Genomic DNA, 24,653 nt, shown 5'->3' with positions numbered 1-24,653 from the left:
ACTGGTGAAGAAGAGGCTGATTGTGATAGTGTGTTATGGTATGAGGTTGGTTGGAAATTAACTTTCAGTGTCAATGAGGGTGAACATGCCTCTGCCAGCGTTATTTTGTTTCAGTAACTTACAATAAACACATGAGGAACTGTTAAGGATCCCCTTTTGTCATTGTTAAATGGTTTGGTAGGAGGTAGGCTTAGGCACATTTGTATTACAGCATATAACTTCGTCTGGGAGGAAATCTGCATGTCTGATTAATTCTCCTTGACTCTGCAAAGCCAAACTTACGTGTGACGTACCTATTTGAAACAGACGTGCTGGTAAGGCACGCGGGTTTACGAGGACACCATGTGACAGGCTTTTGTGCAGGGAGGTGCCTCAGCCTCACCAGTGCGCTCTGGTTTGGAAAATAAGACATTGTGAAATCAGCTATTCCCCGTCAACTGCAGGTGGTGAAGAAACAGGGCAACTCTTTCCATCATGCTAGTTTTCAGAAATAAGTCAGGTTACATACTTTTGCTACATGTTACCCAGTCCGTTGTGAAACAGATGAAGGGTTCAAACTTAAAAATTCTGGGTCCGGGGCTAGTCTTGAAGTTACTGATAAAATGCTTTTCTGAAAATCCTGGGAGTTGAATTTAATAAGGGAAAACAGCAGTCTTTGCTCTAGCAAAAAGCATGAATGATAAATGTCACTGTAGAGAATGTGTGAGACTTTTTTCTCTTTATATTTGAGGCAAAGTTGACATGTCATATGGACAGTGACATACTGCCAAAAAAAAAAATCAGTGGGACTGAAAAGTCAACTTATGTAGGCAGGGCTTGGGTCAAATTTCTGTCTTGCTTGTGTAGGAAGACCTAAATCCATTTTCTTTATTAAGTCTTAGGGATACCTATGTAACTAAGGGTACTGTTGATGCTTTCATATTTACAAATTTTAAAAATGCCTGCATTGGTCAAAACCTTACGTTAACAGTATTTTTAATTTGTTTATGGGGTTTGGGGGTTGTTTTTTGTTGTTGTTCAGTTGGTTGATTGGGGTTGTTCTGCAGAATACCTGGTCGTTTCAGTGTGAAGTTCAGAAATGCCATATATTGTACTCAATTGTATAATTGATAGAAATGGTGAGATGTACTTGCGAGTTCTTCGGATTCCTACTTATTTTGTCCTGTAAAGACAAACATTTGATGTTTATTTTGAGTCCCCGTCTGTGGCAGTGGTCTCCGTCCTGAGGCATTGCCGAGCAGATCTCAAGGTTTGAAGAGAACCGTGACAACATTTGAATTTGTCAGCCAGTGTAGGTTCCTCTAATAATGTCACATAAGGGAATGAGAAGGCTTTTGATGGTGGTTTGTGTCCACCATGGAATGAATGAAAGGACACCAGCAGACAGCCTGAAAATATCTGAGCTTTAGATGCTTGTCTCCTTACACCTTATCTTCAGTTCCATCTATAACTTTGCTTAAAAGATTGCCTGCAACCATGCATGCTTTACAACCAGCAGGCTAATGGTGTGAACATGTACTTTATGTTTGGTGGGGTTTTTTTAAATGCTATTAACATAAAGATTGGATACCTAAATGTGGTAAGTGATATTTTTCATGCCTTTTAAAAAAGAAAAAAAGTGAATTATATTTGAAAACCCTGATCCTAGAGAATTAGAAGAGCTTACCTGATGGAGTTTCCACTTCTTTTCGCTTACTGCTCTCAAAGGAGTGTCAAATTCTGAGTGTTAAAAAATAAAGTGGAAGCAACACGTGTTCATTCCATATTCAGAGTTTGCACAGGTAGCAAGGGAGTAAAACAGTCCCCTGTATTACATGGTCAGGTGTTCTCAGAAGCACATTTGTGGATACGCTTTCTCCGTGGGTCGAGTCTGAGCACACCTCTCTGTTCTTAAAACGTTTTCTGCTCTGTCTGATTTTGTGGTGTTTCTCTCCGCGTCCGTTGCCATGTTGCTGACAACTGATGCGACCCTGTGCATGGTTAAGGTGCTGTCGAGCCTGGGAAACTGGAGGAGCACAGCGGGTTGCAGTTGCAACGTAATATTGAATGTATGGGAAATAAGTTTGAACTTTTCCTGTTCATATATATGACACTAGAGGGTCCAGTGGAGCAGAGAAATGCGCAAAGTTTATATTCATTTTCATCCTAACTACATTTCTAAAGGAAATGTAAGTATTATACAAGTTGTATTTCCCCTGGTTTTTTTTGTTTTATGGTGTTAATTCTTAGCAATTTTTAAATCATCTTTGTATAGTAATGGTGCCTTCACAACTGTGAGGTGTTACATTCACAGGAATGATTCATACTGAGCAGTTTGTAAACTGAACTACCTGCGTTTGTTTGGGCAATGTGAGGGAGAAGAATGAAGTTTTAGGCTCCTTTTAGTCTTGACTTAGCCATGAGACAGAGTGACTTCAGAAACTTCCTACTCTGAGTTGTGTGTCCTTGTTCTCTAAATATGGGGTGTTAATTTGTTGAGTTTTTTTTTTTTTGAAAATTGTTTTCCATTTTGACTCAGTTCATGAGTACAAGAGATTAAAAGATTGAAAAATCCAACATATGTCTGGAAAGTGTGGGTGGAATAGCAGCAGGAAGCTGGTGAATTAGCTCCGTTATCTTGAAACTTTAATAATTAATTTTAATAACAGAATGCAAGTGATTCCCGAGTGCTAGTAGGACTGATTGTAATACAGTACTTCTGTTAATGGAAAGAGTGATAATGTATGCAAGCGGGTAGGAATGTTTCTGGTTTTATGTAATAAAAGCTTCACAAAAGAACTTCAGCTTAAGCTGCTTAAAAAAAATCCCAAATGAATAATTTTAAATAGATGTGAGTATGTGTCAATCAACAAGAGTTTTCTTCAGTTTTATTTGTGAAAACCAATGCTTGAGCACAACTCCAAGATAATTTATGATGAATTATTTCCTACACTAAATAAAATCACATAACTACTAATGAGAGTTCCTGCACTTGTTCTTTGCCATTTCTGGATCAGGTAAACTTTCTGGCATTTTCTTAGCGGAAAGGAGAAGATGTGTAAAGAAGAGTGAGAAAAGAAAGCTGTCCGCACTCAGCACAGAGATGAGGAGTAGAGAACTGAGAGTGACATTTCTTTCCAGTAAAGAAGTGCTTAAAAATACTTTTTCCTTAATAGACAGTTTAAAATTGAAAAAAACTTTGCACATTATAATGCTGTCTCCATTGGGCCAAAGACCTTGAATAACTAATAACTTTGAAATTTTTGTCTATATTTCACACAGGCAGGCTTTTCTGAAAGTGAAAACCAGGCTTGAGAGTAGGCTTGAGCATCGCAGGCTCCACGGCCTCTGTATTTTCCATCCCTTCTGCTGGCTGTAAAATGCCTGTTAGTTAGTTACCACGCATCCGCGCTGTGCTGAGGAGAGGTAGGCTCAGGGTATGTGATGGTGAACTGGCCCGATACCTGTCAGCTCTCCAAAAAGAAAGCAGGTACGAATGAAATTTTCCTTTTAGCTTATTCTTGAGTAAAATATTAAAAAGCAGTACATGGTATTGCTCTAACTGAGCAGCAACAGTGCCCAATGGAGGGCCAGTAAATATCCAGGTTTCCAAAGGCCCCTGTCTCAAGAATGAGCCGCTAAATCTGCATCATCGCGACATCCCACAACAGCGCAAGATGTTTTTACTACAATCTGCAGTAGGGTAAACTGCCCAGAGAAACATTAGTATTAGGGTAACAGAGAGTTGAATTCAAAAATAATCGGTACCTGGAGGGGGAAATCACATAAAGCATCAGAAATACAATGCTGCTGTTGTCAACATTAAAAAAAATAAGGAGTAGGGTGATTGAAGAAGATGGCAGGTAGCTGGTAGGGACGTGTGACTTGGGAGTGCATGGCTCTCTGGTTAAGGCTATCTAGGTATCGTGCCCATTTAAGAAATGGTGAAATAGCTCTGGAAGGGGGATTTATACTCTGGGGTACTGTGCTATGTCAGAAGAGTCATTAGTATGGAAATGAATTGCTCTAAGGAGTGCAATTTAGAAAAGAATATTTTTTTCTTAACCTGAAGCCTGTCAGCAAATCCAGTCTGGTTTTGAAGTGCAATATGTGGTGTTCCACCAGACTGACTTGCTTTTGCTAGGGATGTTTGCCTGAGTCTGTGTAGGTGCGCGTGAGCACTGGAAAGAATAGCCTGAGTGAGAAGGTCCAGATTCCACTGGTATGATGTGGTATCATGATTTTCAAAATATATTAAACCTCATCTTAAAAGTGATTTAGGCTTTTTGCTCCTCTTGTCCTAACTGGAAAGGATATTCCAGAATTTCACCATTGTAAAAACTAGGAACCATTTCCAGTATCTAGTTTATGTTTAAGTTTGGCCAGTTTATATCTTTTTTCTTTTTTTTTCTCATCTTGTATAGCCTTTCCTCTCTCTTAGGTTAAATCTCTGATGTATTTATCTCTTTTTGCTGGTCCTTAGATACAGGCTTTCCATTCCACAAAGATCCTCATAGCTAATTTTCCTCATCAATTGCTGTTTGACTTCATCTTTCTTGAACCGGAAGCCTCAGTCCTGAAGTTTGGAGTATTTAGAGTGAAACATCCCCTGTGCATTGCCCAGTAGCACTAATATCTTCCTCATTCCGCTGGGAAAATCTGTTCTAATATGATCACAGAATCACAGAATCTTAGTGGTTGGAAGGGACCTTTGAGATCATCGAATCCAACCACATTAAAAAAACAAACAAACAAACAAAAAAACCCACAACACACAAAACCAAACAAACAAGCAAACAAAACAAACAAAAAAAAAACAACAAAAAAAAACAAACAAACAAACAAAAAAAGCACCCACCAACTAAACCCCACACCCACAACCTCACACACAACACCCCACCACAAACCAACAATCTCAGGCACTAGAGCATGCCCTGAAGAGCCATGTCTACGCGTTTCTTAAATACCTCCAGGGATGGTGACTCCACCACCTCCCTGGGCAGGCTGTTCCAGTGCCTGACCACTCTCTCAGTAAAGTAATTCTTCCTAATATCTAATCTAAACCTCCCCTGCCTCAGCTTCATACCATTTCCTCTGGTCCTGTCGTTATTCCCTTGGGAGAAGAGGCCAACCCCCGCCTCTCTACAGTTTCCTTTCAGGTAGTTGTAGAGGGCAATGAGCCTCAGCCTCCTCTTCTCCAAACTAAACATGCCCAGTTCCCTCAGCCTCTCCTCATAGGACTTGTTCTCCAGACCCCTCACCAGCTTGGTGGCTCTCCTCTGGACACGCTCCAGCAGCTCAATGTCTTTCCTGTAGTGAGGGGCCCAAAACTGAACACAGCACTCGAGGTGAGGCCTCACCAGTGCCGAGTACAGAGGCACGATGACTTCCCTGCTCCTGCTGGCCACGCTATTCCTGATACAAGCCAGGATGCTATTGGCCTTCTTGGCCACCTGGGCACACTGCTGGCTCATGTTAAGCCAGCTGTCCACTAACACCCCCAGGTCCTTTTCTGCTGGGCAGCTTTCCAGCCACTCTTCCCCAAGCCTGTAGCGTTGCCTGGGGTTGTTGTGACCAAAATGCAGGACCCGGCACTTGGCCTTATTAAACCTCATCCCATTGGCCTTGGCCCATTGATCCAACCTGTCCAGGTCCCTCTGTAAAGCCTTCCGACCCTCAAGCAGATCAGCACTCCCACCTACCTTGGTGTCATCCGCAAACTTACTGAGGGTGCATTCAATCCCTTTGTCTAGATCATCAATGAAGATATTGAACAAGACTGGCCCCAAAACTGAGCCCTGAGGGACACCACTGATGACCGGCCGCCAACCAGATTTTGCTCCATTAATCAATGGAGCAATTAATCTATGGGGTTTTTTGGAAGCCTGCATTAGAAAGGCAATTTGGTGACGTCTTGGTTGTACCTGTTTTCAAGGTACCACTGTGCTGATTGTCTGGCACATGGCACGTACTTGACTTAGCCAGCAAGTCTGTTGTGGCATGCTCAGAGGAGCAGTGGGCTAATTCAGCTGCCCACCATCCATCTGACGTCTGCAGAAAACAGTCTGTAACATCTCACTCTGCCACCCAAGGCCACCTCTCCCACGCTGTTTTGGGCACATGATCAGCCACTGCAGAACCACAGATGCATGAGTGTTTTCCGAGTGCTGAACTTTTCTTACCTCAGCCTTCAAGGTCACCTCATTATTTTTGTATTCAAAGCCTCCTTGATTTAATATTATCTTTTAGCTTGGTTTCGTTAGCAGATTTCATCACATAACTCCAGAATTTTGAATAAAAAACAAACGAAAAAAACCCCCAAAAAAACAATCAATGAAAATATTTAACAGATCAGTGTTCCCTCTACCCTGGTACTTCCCTTTCAGAGCTCCTACTTGTCACCTCCTCTTTAGTCTAATCCATCTTTACCTTTCAATGCCTTTAGGCATCCCATCTTCTCCAGCGCTATTAACAATTGCCCATTGGCGTGTCATGGAAGACTTTACTTGGGTCCAGAGAGGTGACATCTGTGGCATTTCCCTTTGGAAGCTTGGTTTTTTAAAGATACCAGGTGAACATGGCATGTGTATATTTACCTTTTATAAAACCAAACGGCATTTCTCCCCACTTATTTCTGTCTGGTCCTCCTTCAGATTTTGTTTTGAAGACTTGCATGCTATGGAGACAAAAATCGTGGTTCTTGTTTACCCAGGACACTTCCTTCTTCCCTTCAGCCCTTCTTAAGTACAAGTCCAAATGGACTGTTCTGGTCATCCCAGCTTGGTTGAAAGTCAAAACTAGGCTTGAAAACTAAAAACTCCTGTGATTTCAGAGTGCTGTTTCTTTCAGACTCCAGAGATGGCTCAATTTTCCTCTAGGTTGAAGATTTTTATACCTCCAGCACTTGCTATGTTAAGTTAAAAGTTCTGTCACCTCTTGCATTTTCTCTGAAAGATGTGCTGTAGTTCAGCTTCAAGTCTTAGAGTTTCCAGCAGGAGTTGGTTGACAGCAGTTGTACAACTGGGTTGTGCAGACTAGAGGATCAGAATAGACTCTTTTTAGGTTAAAGCCATCTGAGCATCTGTTCAAGAGACTTGAGTGATTCCGGCTGCCCGCCTGGCAGCTCCATACCTGCAGATCCTCCCGAGCAGAGCTCTGGGGCTCTGGGTCGATCTGCTCACTGGAGGCACACTCATTGATTATGAACATAAGAAGTTCCATCTAAACATAAGGAGAAACTTCTTTACTTTGAGAGTGGCAGAACACTGGAACAGGCTGTCTAGAGAGATGGTGGAGTCTCTGTCTCTGGAGACATTCAAAACCCACCTGGACATGTTCCTGTGCAACCTGCTGTAGGTGGACCTGCTTTGGCGGGGGGGGGTGGACTAGATGATCTCCAGAGGTCCCTTCCAACCCCATATCATTCTGTGATTCTGTGGGCAACCTCCATTTGTTGACAAATGTGTATTGACAAATGCAGCGAACTATGCAGAATTACCAAAATCATTATTTAATAGTTCACTATAAGCATATCCTCTCTTGTGCACTTTATAGCAAAGCAATCCAAATCAATGAATCGTGTTTGGATCTGAAAATGCTGTGTTTTTCTTGAATGATCTTTATGTTTTACAGTAGATATATTGGTCATTGTGGCTCATGGTAGTGAGCTGAAAACAAGTTTAATAACTCAGTCTACTAGGTATCTTACAAACTGTAATGAAAACTTTATAAAAGTTATATACAAACTGAAGATAAAATATCACTCCCAACTATTAGTCTGTATTATAAATTACAAGATTTCAAATATTTATATATTCTTTGGTAACTGTACAGGTTGTCTACCAATAGTTGGAATAATATAGATATATGTACAAGTATATGCAAATAGAGTTACCATTACCTGCTTTTTCAACTGTATGGGTGGACTGTCAGCAAGGTATGAAATAAGAAAATCTGTGTGATTTTGCCTCCATGTATGTACATAAATACATTTCTATATATACAGAGACACATAAAGACTAACAAGCCCATTCCAAAACCTGGAACAGAGCCATACGTAGTAAATCCTTCTTAAGGTCTATGGAAGTATCCTTCCATCCTCATGCTCAGCACTGCATCTGCATTCATCTTCCGTAAGTGATGTTGTGTTGCTGGAGGATATTATATTTAGAAAATTAAATCTAAAATTTTGTTTCTGTTGGGATCTGTAGGAAATAAAAGGAAATAAATGTCACCTTCTGTAAGGAATAGTCATGGCAGGTGCCCTCTGGTGAGTGGTATGTAAGAATTTGCTCCTCTAAGGTGTTTGTGTGGGAAGATTGTGGTCTGACATTTTTTCCTTATAGGGTTGCCATGTGCTGGGTACTGCCCTTCTCTTAAAGTCCATGATGAAAGGCTGTTTGTGTTCCTTTCTTATCCCCGTCTCTGGATTCCCCTTCTGCCTGTGACATTTAGATAAATGGGACTAATGCTGACATTTCTGCCACACAGACGTGCTACCAGTAAGCTTGTCATTGGGGAACCATGGTGGACAGGCGAGGAGACCAGGGCAGAGCCTGCTGAGGTGGCCTTCACCTGCCTTCCCTCGGCAGACTCTCAGTGCGCAAGGCAAGGCTTGTGAGCTGAGCCCCATCCCTCTTACTCCTGTAGGGCTTTGTCTTAACTCAAATCCCCTTAATAACCTGTCTGGACACTTTCCGCCCTGGGCTGACACAAGGGCTCGAGGGATGAAGATGCTTTGTTATCTGACCTAGGAGTTTCTGTGAGCAGCTTTTGGGCTGCGTTTCCTATGGTTGGAGTGCTGCTACCGGAGACGGGAGTCTTACCGTGACTTCCCGGCTGCGCAGTCCGTTGCTGGGGATGACGATATAGTTGTTGCTGCTGCCTTTCTCCTGCAGTGAACACAAGAAGTTGTGGATTAGGAAATGGATTGTTTCTTTTTTCCCTTTTTCACATTGAAGAAGGTATTTCTTTGAAATCTCTGGAACATGCTTGGGACGGTGACCTGGGCAGAAGGAAGCTCTCACTTGTCAGCCCCTTATGCCCCCCAGCAGTCTTCAGATCAGTGCAGAAGAGCTGGGCCAGTTCAGCTAAGTGGGATTAGACAGTTTCCAGGTGAGTATCATTGTGGGTTTGGTACTTTTAAACAGATTTAACATATGCAGGATCCTTTCTTGCTCTTGATTTAAGAATGTTCCCAGAAAGACCAACACTAAATTTGGCTGTAGTGATTTATCTGCACTACTTCAGTGCTCCCTTTGAAGGCAGACAGGCCTGGGAAGCCTACATGCAAGCCACATCAAGTCTGCCTTGCAAGAGCCACTGCAGCATAAGCAGTAGTCCCCACTGGATGCGTGACGACAGAGGACTGCTGATGGATGGGCCAGGATTTCGCCCCACACCCTGCCCTTCCCAAGGAGGTGAATTCCAGTGAAGTCCTCAGCCAGGCCAGTCTCCAGTGGGAATTATTCACTCCTTTCACTAGTGGTTTGCCAGCACTCTCCAAATTTATTGAAGACCAGCTGAGTTTTAATCGTTAACTTTTTCAATATAGAGATGTTGTAGGGCGCATGGCTCACTGTAGAGGGCACTGCTGGGTGCCTGTGAGTAATGTAAAGGCACTAAAGTAGCAAAAGATTAAAACTGTAGTGTTACCTCAGCAAGCTTTAATTTGGGGGAGCTGGCTATGTCCTTCTTCAGCAAAATGTGTAGAACTGCATCATGAATGGTGAGGAAAAACATGGATGTCTTGATCTCCTCATCAAAAAATGCACATCTCTCCAGTTTGTCCAGGAAGCCCTCTGTGGGGGAACAAAATCAAAGCACAAAGTGACGCGTGGGCCTTGAAAATGAATAAATAGTGTATCCTGAGTGTGTCCACTGAGCAAACACAGGAATTGATGGTAGACTGCACTGTTTTATTTTTTAGAGCAGATGGGTTCCTCTTTACTGATGTGGAGAGAGTGGCATATAAACATCCATCAGCACTGCCATGCTCGATGACAGGCAGAAGGGAATTTGAGCCCCATTTCTTATTTAATGCCTAACCCAGGCTGCCCGATAGCAGTTCTCGCAGCCCAGAGCTGAAGAGCATAGTGACAGACAGGTAAAATCGTGAGCGGTCCCAGCCTGCTGGGGACAGCATGGGAGGGATGATGCCTCCTCTCAGTTGGATCTGTTTACTGTCCAAGACTGGAAAGTGAAACTGGGGTGATCCTCCACAGCTGTGCTTGATGGGGAACAGGGAAGGCAATGGGACAAGACATCCGTGACAATGCTGACAGAAAGGCAAGTACTCACCATGCGCCCCTGCAATGTAAACGTCAATATCAATCCGGATAAATTCTTTCAAAGTCTGTTGAACCAGAAAGAGGCACCATTTAGATACTGCTAGTTGTTCTGATAACAGCCATTATTGTGATTAGCCACAGCAGAAACACAAAATGCTTTAAGATATTTAAGATCTATGATGGTAAGCAGCTCTAAACTCAAACTCTGCTGCACCTAGAGGCAGGATGGTTTCTTCACATGGCTGCAGACAAGGATGACTGATTCTTTTGGAAAGAGGCAGTATTAAATACATTTAGTCCATGGTGAAAAATATATTCTTCCATAAATTGTATGGCTTTATTGTACCTACTTGACATATTCAAGCTTCTGGGGAGACTTTTATTACTGGGAATTTGAAAAGAACTACAGTTCCCACTGCCATGGCTGGGGTTTAGTTTCTATGGAAATAGATTTATATACCCTCTGTGGCTCTCAATAGTTAACTTTAGCTACTGCTGTTTGAAAATGTTGTTCTTATTGCTTTGTTCAAGGTCATCCTGGAAAGTGAGAACAGGAGCAGAAATGAAACTCCAATGCTCCAACTCACAGCCTGCTGTTTAAAACCGTATTTCATATGTACATTTCTGTAAAACTTCACAAAATCTTACCAGGTGAAGAAAGTTCTCTAGGTAAGAACACTCTAATTCCAAGAAAATTTGGGTTGATTATTTAATCCATTTCCTAAACATTTTCTATGGAATATGTACATTAAAATTAACATAAACTTGAAGGTTGCCACTAACTTTCTAGTTGATGTACGAATACCTTTAAGAAGCAAGCTAGAAACACAGGACAGAATCACAGAATGGTTTGGGTTGGAAGGGACCTTTGAATATCATTTAGTCCAATCCCCCTGCTGTGGTCAGGGACATCTTCCACTAGATTAGATTGCTTAAAACCCCATCCAACCTGCCCTTGAACACTTCCAATGATAGGGCATCTACAACTTCTCTGGACAACCTATTCTTCCTTATATCTAATCTAAATCTACCCTCTTTCAGTTTAAACCCGTTGTCCCTTGTCCTGTCACTACAGGCCTTGGTAAAAAGTCTCTCTCCATCTTTCTTATAAGCCCTCTTTAAGTACTGAAAGGCTGTAATAAAGTCTCCTGAGAGCCTTCTCCAGGCTAAACAACCCCAACTCTCTCAAGTGTTTTGTCATAGGAGAGGTGCTCCATCGCTCTGATCATTTTTGTGGCCCTCCTATGGACCCACTCCAACAGCTCCATGTCTTCCCTGTGCTGAGGGCTCCAGAGCTGGACGCAGTACTCCAGGTGGGGTCTCACCAGAGCGGAGTAGAGGGGCAGAACCACCTTCCTCGACCTGCTGGCCACACTTCTTTTGATGCAGCCCAGGATATGGTTGGCTTTCTGGGCTGCCAGCACACATTGCTGGCTCATGTTCAGCTTTTCATCTACCAATACCAAGTCCTTCTCCTCAGGTCTGCTCTCAATCCCTTCATCTCCCAACCTGTACTTATACTGGGAATCACCCCAACACAGGTGCAGGACTTTGCACTTGATCTCATTAAACTTCATGACATTCAGACCGGCCCACTCCTGCAGTCTGTCAAGGTCCTTCCAGATGCTGTCCCTTCACTCAAGCATATTCCTCAAGTGTAACTACATTCATATGTTTTTCTTTCCTATGATCACTGTTTGCTTTGGAAATTACATTTACCTTTTGGAGGACTCTCATGGCAGAAAAATCGAGGAAGGACACGGCTGAGAAATCCAGAATGATGCTGTGGATGTCGACCCGGGGCACAGTGATGCCAGGGGGGAGGTCAGTGCTCCAGTTGATCTGAATGGGCAGGTCTGTCATGTTGGTGGGTTGGTCCAACTCCTCTATGCTGTTGTTGTCTAATTCTTCATCTGACTCATGTGTATAGTTAGCCATGCAAATCAAGCCTTTCTGTGTGACAGAGAAAAGTGTAATAATTAATACTTCTTGTAAAGAGACTTAAAGAAGTCTTTTTAAGACTTCTTTTTTAATACTTTTTTTAAGTAAAACATCTTATGCAAGGGCGGGAGTGGAGGCAGTATAAAGCTGATGTACCCATGAGATGGAGCAGGACCCACCTGCACTTTACCCTAGAAAAGGTTCTGTCTCTCCCTTGCCTGGAGGAGTTTGGAAATGTTGACTTTCCTCTCATCAATCATTTAATCATGATCATATGATATGGCTTGTTATTGTTCCCTGTGGTCAATGGTCAGATATGCTTTGATTCAGTAACTTTCGAACAAGTCAAGAAAAAGCATTCAGGGTTTGGGCTGGAAGAAAACCAGCTTTATCCTGCCATTAATGCAGCATGAACATCCCCTCTGTGGGATCTGATCCTGCCATTTGATGCCAAACAAAGCTCTGGTGGACACATACAAGCTCTGCCCATGGTAAAGCTGTAGGTCTCTAACTGTGAGAGTAATTTCAAATATTTTTTTTTTATATGTGTTTATGTCACAAAGTGGCAACTTGGGGAATGGCATATCTAATTAGGACAGGAGCCTGTGAGTGGCTTCTCTGCCATGTCAAGCCAGGAAGCTGATTACTTAACCCCTCCTGGGTGGAGTTGCCTTACATACAGGCGTCACTTGCAGCTCTCCTTTCTTCAGCATCTTTCTGATCTTCCTCAGAGCCTTATTGCGTTTCCTCAGGACTCTCAGTGGGTTGAAGCCGACCTGCAGAAACAGCACTTTGAATAATTTTTAAAAATCCAAACACCAGGGACACCAGGGGACGGACTCAGTATCTCACGTGGCTTTTCTTTACAGCCATGATGAGCGTATTTTCTCTTGATGTTGCCTACCACTTTTCATAAACTTAAGCAAGGGCCCTTTTTCTTGGTTGGAAGGATGTCTACAGGTATGACTGCAAACCCAGCAGGCCCATCTGTGCTAGCTCTAGGATACCAGCATGAACACCATTATAGCAGTGACAATGCTGTAGCGCAGACCAGCAACTCCAGCAGGCTGGTGCAGTGCTGGCTAACCCAGAGCTTGTCCTATTCATCTTTGTTATGAGACAGCCATCCAGGCAACCACGATTAGAGAGCTCACAGGTTGTGTCCGCTCTGTGCTACCTGACTGCAGCATACGTCCCATACACATTGTTTTGTTTTCTTGAAGAAGAAAAACTAAGTTGATCATGCTGACTGCATATGTCTCTTGAACCTCTTAGCTGGTTTTAGCAAAAGTATATGGTAGGTAAATTAGGTTAGTAAGGGTTACGAAAATACTAAATTCTTGCAAGTCTTCTGTCTCATCTATCTAGTGGGTGGAGGAGAGAGGTGTTAGAAATGCCTGTGTTTGTAAAGAAGGAGAGTGGTGTCAGCATCTGCACTCGCAGAAAAAACCCTTCAGGCTTTTCTGATCTAAAAGCCAAGCATGTGGAGAACCAAACGTGCCAGATTCCCTGGTTCCTCTGCCAGCTTCAGTCCCTCATGTGAGGAATGAACTTCTCATTACCAATGCTCAGGGTGGCCACTGCTTATTGACTCACCCCTAAGAGCAGCAGGAAGGGGTGGTTATGGGAGCAAGAATTTGCCTTAAACTAGAATTTATTTCAGTTGAAAGGGACCTACAATGACCACTTCAATCTATCGGTATTATTAAAGCCTGAGGCCAAAAATGCACTGAATGCCCCTGCTTTTTCTTCATCCCTATTAGTCAGGTGATCATCTTTAACAAGTATCAGTCCAATGGTTTGTGTCTTCTCCCTGCATATATGAACCACAGCTCTGTAATCTTCCTGTGAAATCTGACCTTACTTCCAGAGGTCATACCATTTCTTTTTCCTCTTGAGCTCCATGAGTTCCCTGTTCAGCCAAGGTGGTCTTCTGACCCTCTTAATTGACTCACAACGGCGAAGTTGTCTGCTCCTGTGGTTCTAAACAGTGGTCCTTAAAGACTGACCAGCATCTGTGGACTCCTAAGCCCTCAAAAGCAGATTCCCAGGGTACTCCGTTAAATAGCTCCCTGAACAATTTAAAGTTTGCTCTCCTGAAGTCCAGGGTAGCAACTCTGTTGTCCTTTTTCCTTATTACACTGAAAATTTTAAACTTAAAGATTTCATGATCACTGTAACCAAGACAGCCATCCCCCACAAGTCCTTAATTCACAAATGGCAAGTCTAAAAGGTCATCTTTCCTAGTTGGCTCACTGAGTACCTGTGACCAGAAGTTATCATCTCCTACAAACTTCAAGAATTTCCAAGACCTGTTGTCACAACAGTATGATATTCACAGTTGATGTCTGGGAAGTTGAAATCTCCCATAAGGGCAAGGGCTACCAATCCTGAAATTTCTCTTAATTGCCTATAGAATAACTCATCAGTGTTTATATCCTGGCTGGGTGATCAGTAGTAGATACACACTACATCTCCTTTGTTTTCGGTTCCGTCTGGGGATGGTGAGCCTCTCTGGCACAGAGAGGGTTCAGGGGTCCTGGCTCTCCGTGCTGGTTATAGAAAGGCTGTCTGCCTTCATCCAGTTTGCCATGGAAGAAATTAAGATCTCCTTGATAGTGTGATTTTTTTCAGCTTTTCTTCTGACTGTTGAGGTTAAGTTCTCTGGGGCAAGATGAGTAAACTAGCATTTATTGGGTGTAAATAATATAAATGCTAATAAAATAAAACAACATCCCTTTACATCTCTATGTTTGCACTACTTTCTTCTAAAGGACTTAAAATACGTATATATATTGTTATGGTATAAGTTCAGCACACATCAGGCTGCTCTCTTTCTTAGAGGTGTGTACATACATGTGGCATTACAGTAGTGGCAACAATATTTGAATAATTAATGAAAAAATAATATTTGAACGTGGCTTGACTGCATATGTAGTAATTACCGGGAAAATGTATTCACCTTAATGTGTCACGCAATTCATATGCTCAGAATGAAAGCCCTGGACACTTACAGCAGTGATGAGTTTCTCTCTGAAGAATTCAATATTAGCAAAGAAGATAGGAGATGAGCACTTGAAAATTTTCACTCCCTCTGGCTCATAGATCTGTACAATGAAGGAAAAGTGTCAGTAACAACATCTGCTATAGAAACACAAATGCAGCAGACAATAAACGAAATGTGACATTTCTTACATCAGTGTAATCCTTCCTGTTCCTGTAGATGTTACTTCTCCCAACATTAGCCAAAACGGTGCAGCTTGGACTGTGAACAGACACACACACACACACACAATTATTTTTACCTCATACTGAGACCTGGCGGAAGGGAAGGATCAGAGAAAGCAACCCCAGCTCTGATCCTTCAGACTGAAGTGGGACCCACATCCAAGGGTTTATGCCTCTAAATGATTTTTCCATGCATGTTTCTGGACAGACGTATCTCTGTATGGGGCAAATTAATTTTTTACAGGAGGCTCTGAGATATCTTTTCATCGCATCCACCAAGTACTCACATCTGGGAGCGGATCACCACGATCAGCAGCTGGAACGCCACGGCTGCTGCTAGACCAATATCCAGACCAAGAAAAACAGCAGCTAAGAAAGTCACCACCCATACAACCTGTAACGAGCAGAGGGATGGCAGCAGTTAAGAGTGTGTCAAGGACATGTGTCATGAGCCCAGGGTGGGAGCAGCTATGTCTGGACTGTTTTTCAGACCTGGTCCAGGCTGTCCACCCACCTTTGGGGAGGAGTTGCATGTTTCCTAGGTTGTTTTTTCCTTGCAAAATAGGGCCAGACTCAGCAGGGATTGTTTCTAGGGATGACAATTTCTATTCAATAAAGGCTTAGAATAATAGACGTGGATTTTCTGTAGGTAGTTCATTAAACACTCAATTAAAATCCAGCAGAAAGGCAAGGTTACAAGTAAATCAGGATCCTGGTAAAGCCAAGAGTTGTGAATGTGCTTTGGATATCAAAACAGGCAAATGTAGGTTCTGTGAATGTACTTGACTGATAAGCACAAATGACTAGATAATACTGAGTATTTTTAACGACAGATCTCAGAGCATTTTCACGTAGTAAATAACTGTTTGGTAGCTGGGAAAACTGAGGCCTGGAACTGTTTGGGAACACAAGGAATTGGCCCATGAGGAAGCCAAGAGCCCAAACTTTTAGAATGTCAGAGGTAAGCAGTCCTGCCCTCCAGCCATGAGCTTTACCATTTGAAATAAACTCTTCAAGCCACGGTCTTGTTTTTTGCCATGTAACCTCCACCTAACGTGCTGTGTGAGTGAGAAAGTGTCCCTGAATGTGTAGCCAATGCACTGCGCATTTACATTTTCTGTAACTGCCTTCTACTACATATGACTTTATACAATGAACTGTATTTTAATAGATTTTGATAAAATGGATGAAAATAAAGTTAGGAGAGAGAATCAACTCAAAATAGGTGGGACAAAATGGAAAACATGAGCAAGGGGTATAAAAGTAAAAAAGGCATGCCACTATTGTACTTTACATTTAGTGAACTAAGGCAGGTATAAAAATAAAGGTAACCTGGAAGCAAATTTGTGTAATAGGTGACTTTCCCAGAGTGCCTCATTTCTGAATGCTTGTGGGACTCAACTTACACAGTCATACTTGTCCTTTCTCCATAGGATGCCTATTTCCTTGAACTGCATAAGCATTCCTTTCAAGTTGCCAAGAGCCAAAGATGCAAGGACTGACTGTTAAAAAGACCAAAATACATGTTGAATTTTAAAGCAGGCAAAGAAAATGTTGAACATTAAGACTTAGAAGATCATACAAATAGGGCCAAAGTGCAGCTGAGAGGCCAGGCAGCTCCTCACATTCTGTCACTGCTGTGAGTCAGGATGCCCTGTCCATCACGTTGGAACATCCCTAGCCATGGTGCAGCACAGGTGTCTGACTTGAGGCTGCAAGTCCCACCTATCTGTGGCACCTAAAAGCTGGTGCTGTGATGTTTGGTGTTTGTGCACTTGCATTCCCTCTGAGGGACCAGATGTAGTGATCCTCTCGGTCACGATCTGGGAAGAAGAACCAAGCTTTGCAAAACCCTATTTTGCTCCCACTGAAATCTTTGAACACGCCCAGTGACTGCCAGAGCAGCCCTGTCTTTGGCAAGTAGGAGGAAGAGCGAGGTGAAACCAGTGAATACCTTCTGTAATGGCGCCAGGAGAAACCCAATGGCCAAGATCACAATCAAGACGATGACAGCTGAGATAATACCAGCAATCTGCATGAGAGAGCAATTCCACCATGAATAAGTGCCAGAAGGCATTATGGTCATCCAGGAAAAAAGAGAGCTTTTTTGCATTAAACACCCTTTTTTCTATACCTGCGTTTTGCCTCCTGTGCTCTCCTGCACACCTGATCTTGACAGAGCAGTGCTAGAGGCAAATCCTTTGAACGATCCACCAACTATATTACCCAGCCCAAAAGCAATTAGTTCCTGAAACAAAAACAAAAGAGATTGTTCTTAAAAGCTAGTTGATGACAGTTATTCACAAGGCAAAGCATTCCTAAAATTACTTATTTCCCATTTACAAATGCACTGTATTTATTTCTATGTTATTCGCCTACCTGGTTGCCGTCTATTGGGTAGTCATGCTTGATGGAATACACTTTAGCCACGGAGAAGGCGACTGCAAACCCAACAATTGCGATGGAAATGCCATCACCAATACACTTTTGGAGGATACCTACATCAGGTGCAACAGGCGTTTGAAATCTGAAAGACAGAAAAATCTACTCGTTAAGGATATGCCTAAGGAGACAAGTTCTCAAGCAAGCGAGGCAGTGTCCAGCTCATACTTTGGAGAGCTGCAACACAGAATTATTGATCTGAACCCTGTAAAACTTTGGGGATTCCTTGATCGGAACAGGGACTCTGTTTATCTGCACTCAGCTCAGCTTGTGTCTCAGCAGGTTCTCATTTCCTTGGCCAAGACCAGCCACAGCTCATTTTGTTTGAGGTGCATGTACAGTTCTGCCTTCTAGTTACGCATGGATGTAAGATCTGATGTGGTGCTGGGGCCCTTGCACAGGCAATTTGCACACGGAAGGACTTCCCTTAATTGTGACCAAAAAAAAAAAAAATCCCTGCATGATTCATTGAAGCCCTTTAGACAGCTAAACAAATACTTACTAAGTCAGGTAATATTGACTATTTTCTCAGGCTATCTGCTAGATGCTTTAGCTGTACCATTTCCTGCTCCTTTGATCAAGGCCTTTCGCAGATCCTAGGGAGGGGAGAATTCTTCTCTGGGCTTCCCCCACCCTGCCAACCACATCCACGGTGATGTGAAATCTGAAGAATGGAGACTCTTGAGCAGAATTTCTTGAGAAGAACTTTGAGTTCTTCTGCAAACTTCATCCACTAACACCCCAGGGCCACAAGAGGCAACCAAGAGTGCCCCGGGGAGTAAACAGCTGCAGTCTGCTGTCCTAGTGCATGTCTTCTTCCCTCTTTTTAACTTAATGTGTGCCTATTAATTCTTTGTACCACAATTCTGGCATAGATGGATGTACTCTCTATATAGATATATACTCTATATGTGGATATATACTCTCTATATGGATATACTCATAGAGGAGCAGATGTTGAGGCCTCCAGAGGATAATGGTGTCTGGGGAGATGCTGGTGGCTGGTCACAGAGGACCACACAGGAGAACTGTGCAGTGTCCTGGTGGCTTCCCAGGACAGCTAGTGGCTGCTGAACCATGCATGTACTTTGAGGGAAATGGAGGGGTTCAGGAGCTAGTAGCTCAGGAAAAGGGACAAACGTCAACCTCCCGCTCAACAGCTGTCTTAGAAAATGAAGCATGTGATTATTTCATGTTGCAGTGTATTCTTTGTCACATAAGACATGTGCTCTAGTGAATAACTTTTACCAGTTGAAAGTGTGTCCTCATATTGTAGAAAGAAAAATGTTTATTTCCCTACTGAAAGAAGATGAAGCAGAAAGCAGAGCTGAGCCAATTTAGCACTGACAAGCTGGAAAGAACATTTTGCTCCACTGGTAAATTTTAAGCAAATCACTTACCCTTCCTCTAGTTTTCCAACAACAGCTACATTGAATTTTTCTTCAAGGTTAACAAAATAGGAAATCAGTGCTGCTAAGACTGTCTGGAAGATAATAAACCCCACCTCCATTAGGCATATTCAAGTAAGAGTGTGAAGAAACTATTTAAAAACATTTCTTTCCCTCTCCCACACACTCTCCAGTCTCATCACCAGAAACAGAATTATGCCCTAAGTGTGCATGTACTTTTGCTGTTCAGATGTAATTCCTGAAGCACCTTACAGGTACATTTTCATTAATCACACAGAGAATATATCAGAATACCTCATTAAGAGCAGAGAACATCCCACCCAATAAACCAGGTTTTTTCTAACAAGGTGCTGTGATAACTCTGGGGGAAAACAAGAACCACCTGCACCTATAGCAACATTCCCCGTGACTTTAGGAGCTTGCTGCCCACGTGAGGCTTCCCCCACCCCACTGCTGCTCGGGGCAGGGGGCAAAACCCTGTATAAAACTGTGTTGTGCTTGGCCACGGATGGCCAGGAATTCAGTGGCTGCTTGCAGGTGGGGTGCAGACTGCAGCCAGCTGGTGTCAGAGCCCGTTTCATCCAAGGAAAAAATTCAGTTTATAACATCTTACTCACTACGGTTGTATTCAGTTAAGAACAGGTAAATAGAGGTAAAACATCTCACAATAGTTCATGAACGCTGTCAGTTTTTCCTTATAGATAAAGTGATAACCCACCATTTAATGCAGAACAGGACAAGAAATAGTTAAAACTCTGCTTCCTGTGTCACTATAGTGATAGAGCCATTGCAAAATCAACGAGAAGTGCCCATTACCATAAGGAGTTCGATCGGGATGGGAGTTGGTAACTTTTCTTTGTATCGATCGTTCATTTCTTTCACCACGAACACGACAAGCAAGACAACGAGGGACGTGACAAGGTCAGCGATGTTTGTATCAGTGATCTGGCTGAAAATGCTCTCCAGAGTCTGCAAAATCAGGAAGAAACATGTTGTGCTTTAGAAACAGCAGTGGCCTGGCACAGCCTTTTCCAGAAGCGCCTGTCTCTGAGTTGCTCTAAGGCTTATGGCGGTTGGGATTTAGTCCCCATGGCACAATGTGGGTTGCAAGTCCCGATGAATGTGCACGTGCATCATCCAAACAACAAAAGCATCTGTGAAAGACCCTTTCCACTGGCTCTCAACCCTCTCCTCCTGGCCTCCCCCTCAGGGAAGACGGGAGCAACACGCACCTGCGTGATAGGAAGCAAGAGCGATGGAATTACTGAGCAGGTGCATCTCTCTGCTCCTCCCTTCCTGTCCTTCTCCTTCCTCCTTTCTCATCCAACAGCCCTCATGGAGTCATATCCAAATGAAACGTATATAATATCGTTCCAGTAAAAATGAATTATTAAATGATTGAGGCAAAGTTGAACACTTAATTAAAATATGCCAACACACAATAGAAAATATTATCTAATTAGCCCAACAGGGTTTAACTTGGTGTTTGGTAATAGATTTAAAGATTGGTGACATACTAATAACACATCTCATCTTTTTCTCTTGTGTTTCCTCCTGCTTGGCTGTTTTTATGCTAAATTCTATTACTGTGTTGTGATATATGGTCAGATATACCTCACACGTTTCAACAACATTATCAAATAATGAACACTTAACACTTACATAGATGATGCCAAATGGTTTATTAAATCCGGGGACAGGTAGCTGAAGCATGAATTTCAGCTGAGATACCAGAACATGGACAGCCGCAGCAGTCGTGAAACCACTGATTAATGGCTGTGATAAATAAATAACGATGAATCCAAACTGGAGAAGTCCCAGAAGCAACTGAAATGATAAATGACCATATGTCAGTGTGATTCATTTGTGCTTTTAAGTAATCTCTGCAACAAAGAGAACCATATTTAATGGGAACAAAGATTTTTCACCTAATCCCATACATTCAGGGATTAAGGAAAATACTGTCACCAGACTTGCAATAAAAGTTGAGACTTAGAAACAGGAGGCATAAGACCAGTAAGAGCAATTGCTAGGGCAGTTAAAACCCATTCTTTATATTTTATAGCTAAAATAAATCTCCTTAGTCTTAGGGTTTTCAGTACCCACCTTTGTACATGGTACCAGTGTTTCATGAAGCACAAATATATTAATAAGGAAGGAAGGAACTGCAGGAATTCTATATTAGGAAGGAAGAAGATGTTTGGTTTTTTTTTTAAAGACAAATCCAAATACTTTACTATTACGAGACAGAGCTTTTATTCCCTTTGCTGTGTCTGCATCACTCACATTTCTCTCACAACTACTTTTTTCCTATCCAGCAGATTGGGTTTTGTTGTAGGTGGGGTGCCCCTGTGTGGGCTGTAGGCTCAGGTCTCTGGGCAAACCCAAGCATTTCACAGCATGGATCAGTGCCTGGTCAGTGGAGCGGGGTGGATGTCTCCTAATCAGTGCACCAAGGTCAGTTACATGGGAGGGGGAAGAGAATTACTTTGATGACTACCCCAGCAGAAAACAAAAGGGAAGGCCAGCCCACCATCCATCTATTCCTATACGTGCATATAGACACGTGCGAGCACACACACACTTACGTTTACCAACCTGAAAAACCCCAGAAAGGAAGGTTACAGACGCAGCCACCATCACCCTCTCTTCATCTATTGCTGACATATTTGTGGAAGTGCCATTTCCAGCACTGTCATCGGGGACCAGCCTGACGACGACCCCTCCCACCATCAGGCTCAGGACGGGGAAGGGACCTGAGCAGCACAAGGTGTTCATTAGAGACCCGGAGGGGCAGCATGTACTTCTTCACCAGTGAGGAGGGCAGTCAGTGTGACAGAACTTACCCACTGAGATATGTCTAGATGTGCCAAAGATAAAATAGACCAGAACAGGGAAAAATGCTGCATAGAGTCCATAACCCGGGGGGACGTTCACCAGCAAAGCAAAAGCGAGACCTGCAAGGACAGAGACCCAGGGAAGGTGATGAGCGTGGTACAGGCTGAAGCCAGCAGTTCCTTTGCACCTGGCATGGCAGGCTCTGTCAGAGTACACGTTTCTGGGAAGTACCTTGCAGGACAGCCACGAGCCCCGTGTTGATGCCAGAGACGATGTCACTCAGGATCCACTCCTTGAAGCGGTACGCTGGCAGCCATGAGACGATGGGGAACAAATGCAACGCAGTTTTTTTGATCCTTTGTGAGGAGCAGCTGTAAAGACACAAGAGGACAGATCTCTGTTGGTGAACAGCTCAGCTGAGTTGCAGCCTGTCTTCACAGGGGAAACGAAGGGGAAAGGATTCAGGTTCAGGCTGCCAGAGGTCAAAATCTTACACGGACACATCCCTGACCAACCTGCTCTGCCAGTTGTGCTTGATGGAAGATCCAGTGGCCTCCAGAGGTCCTTTCCAACCAAAATTTTTATAGAATCACAGGATGGTTTGGGTTGAAAGGGATCTCTAAACGTCATCTAGTCCAACCTCCCCTGCCATGATCAGGGACATCTTCAACTAGATCAGGTTGCTCAGACCCGCCTCCAACCTGACCTTGAATGTTTCCAGGGATGGGAAACCTACCACCTCCCCGGGCAACCTCTTCCAGTGTTTCACCACTCTCATGGTAAAAAATTTCTTCCTTATTTCACTTATTTCTTCCTTATTTTCACTGAATTTCACTGAATTTTTTAGAGTTGGAAGGGACCATAAAGATGATCTAGTCCAACTCCCCTGCTGAAGCAGGATTGCCCAGAACATGTTAGAGCAAATAGAGTTATATCTCTTCTGAATCTACCCTCTTTTAGACTAAAAGTATTACCCCTTATTATCACTACAGGCTCTATTAAAAAGTCTGTTCCCAACTTTCTTATAAGCCCCCTTTAAGTATTGAAAGGCTGCAATAAGGTGTCCCCAGATTTTGTGCTGCCGAGTGCCCAGGAAAAGAAAAGCTGCCTGGGCTACAACTGTAGGAAGACTTTTAAGGGTCATATCACCTAAAATTCTTTAGAAAAATCTGACATTGCCTTTGATTAATGAGTTTTAATTTACTTTGTTGGAATCTGAGATGGAAGTTGTCAGGATGGAGTTCATGTTGTTTGAAAGCGGCAGTTTGGACTGTTGTTTAGATCCATATTTTTAAAAAAAAATAAAAATCTCCTTACCTAAAATATAGTTTCAGGTGATCCCAAAAGGTTTTATGGTATCTGTGCAATTTCTCATGCTCTTCATTGAACAAATTCTCCGAGTACACAGGTCTGGCAACAACATAGTGATTGCCCACAGGTTCAACCATTTCTTCTGAAATGTCAGGCAAGGATGGCGACTTCTATGTGCTTCTCTCTGGCCTTAGTCACTTAAAAACCTGAAATGAAGAACAAGGTTAGCTGCTTATGTACTGTGGGGCGGATAGCCATAGCATAGACGAGTGAACTCCAAACTGAGCGTTACCACCTTTGAAGATCAAAAGAGAGATGGTTGGGACACCCGCTTCACTTTGCCAAGGTGATCTCCTGCCCACCTCCTCCTCCCACTGCAGGGCAGCATTTCACTGGAGCATGAAGTATTTCTAAAGATGCAGCCAAAAAGCGGACAAGATGGATTTTCAGTTAATTTATCTCCAAGTCAGCTGTCTACAACCAAAATCTGCCTCCCTCAAGGGAGACTAATTCCTTAAAGAATAAAGAAGCAGATCCTAAGCAGTTTCTCTTTGTGGCACCACCAGGAGGGTGGGAGCTTGCTGGAATCCACCAACATGTGAGGGGAAAGGCAGAGCCAAGGCAGGGCTCAGCCATCCTCTCTTGGGCCCAGAGACAGGGCCAAACTTTTCAGTTTGGGTGTGTGTGACGAGGAGGTTAGGCTCAGTAGTAAAAAAGCTCAGTGTTGCTGTTTGTTATTTGTAAGACTTATTTCTACAGGTTGTCTGGACTGCTTCTCCTCTGTTTCATGCTCACAAACAGCTGCTGCAATGTCTGACTTAAATACTATGTTCTGATGTGTCCCAACCCACATGCACATGTTTGTGCTGAATAGAAACTGTCCTCGGTCACTCCAGAAATGACCCCTGAAGCCCACATTACACATAAGAAGATTCAAGATTCGTTTCAGTCAATATCACTGGGTATTTTGCAGCAATTAATTGATGCCGTCACTCTGCTGCCTCACCTTCTTCCCACGTTAAATTCACCTAAATAAATGTCCTGTTAAAAGCATTTCTCTCTGCTGTAGCCACCATTAAACATTTAATACAGTGATCGTGCTAGGCAGGAGCTGTGGGACTTGTTCTTGGTAGTTGCGTTGGACTAGATGATCATTGTCAGTGCCTTCTAAGTGAACTAGTCTAGTGTAGTATATTTTCTTTTGACTCAGAGGCAA

At 43.0% G+C, this 24,653-nt stretch overlaps 1 protein-coding gene across 1 annotated transcript; it reads right to left on the bottom strand.

Moving 5' to 3' along the window:
* Nucleotides 1–8,159: 8,159 nt before the first annotated feature.
* SLC26A3 (solute carrier family 26 member 3) lies at nucleotides 8,160–23,574 on the bottom strand. Its single transcript, XM_074161568.1, has 20 exons — nucleotides 23,444–23,574; nucleotides 22,358–22,497; nucleotides 22,135–22,245; nucleotides 21,887–22,044; nucleotides 20,951–21,115; nucleotides 20,105–20,257; nucleotides 19,280–19,362; nucleotides 17,817–17,964; nucleotides 17,572–17,685; nucleotides 17,392–17,469; nucleotides 16,844–16,939; nucleotides 15,725–15,831; nucleotides 15,405–15,474; nucleotides 15,224–15,316; nucleotides 12,890–12,985; nucleotides 11,988–12,221; nucleotides 10,279–10,333; nucleotides 9,634–9,779; nucleotides 8,805–8,870; nucleotides 8,160–8,183 (listed from the first exon to the last, which is right to left on the bottom strand). The coding sequence occupies exons 1-20, from the start codon at nucleotides 23,572–23,574 to the stop codon at nucleotides 8,160–8,162; spliced, it is 2,268 nt and encodes a 755-aa protein (XP_074017669.1).
* Nucleotides 23,575–24,653: the final 1,079 nt, after the last annotated feature.

The sequence above is a fragment of the Numenius arquata genome, chromosome 2, assembly GCF_964106895.1.
Source record: "Numenius arquata chromosome 2, bNumArq3.hap1.1, whole genome shotgun sequence".
NCBI classification, from domain to species: domain Eukaryota; kingdom Metazoa; phylum Chordata; class Aves; order Charadriiformes; family Scolopacidae; genus Numenius; species Numenius arquata.
Note: the sequence above shows the minus strand (reverse complement) of the source record. Positions and strands in the feature narration are given on the sequence as shown.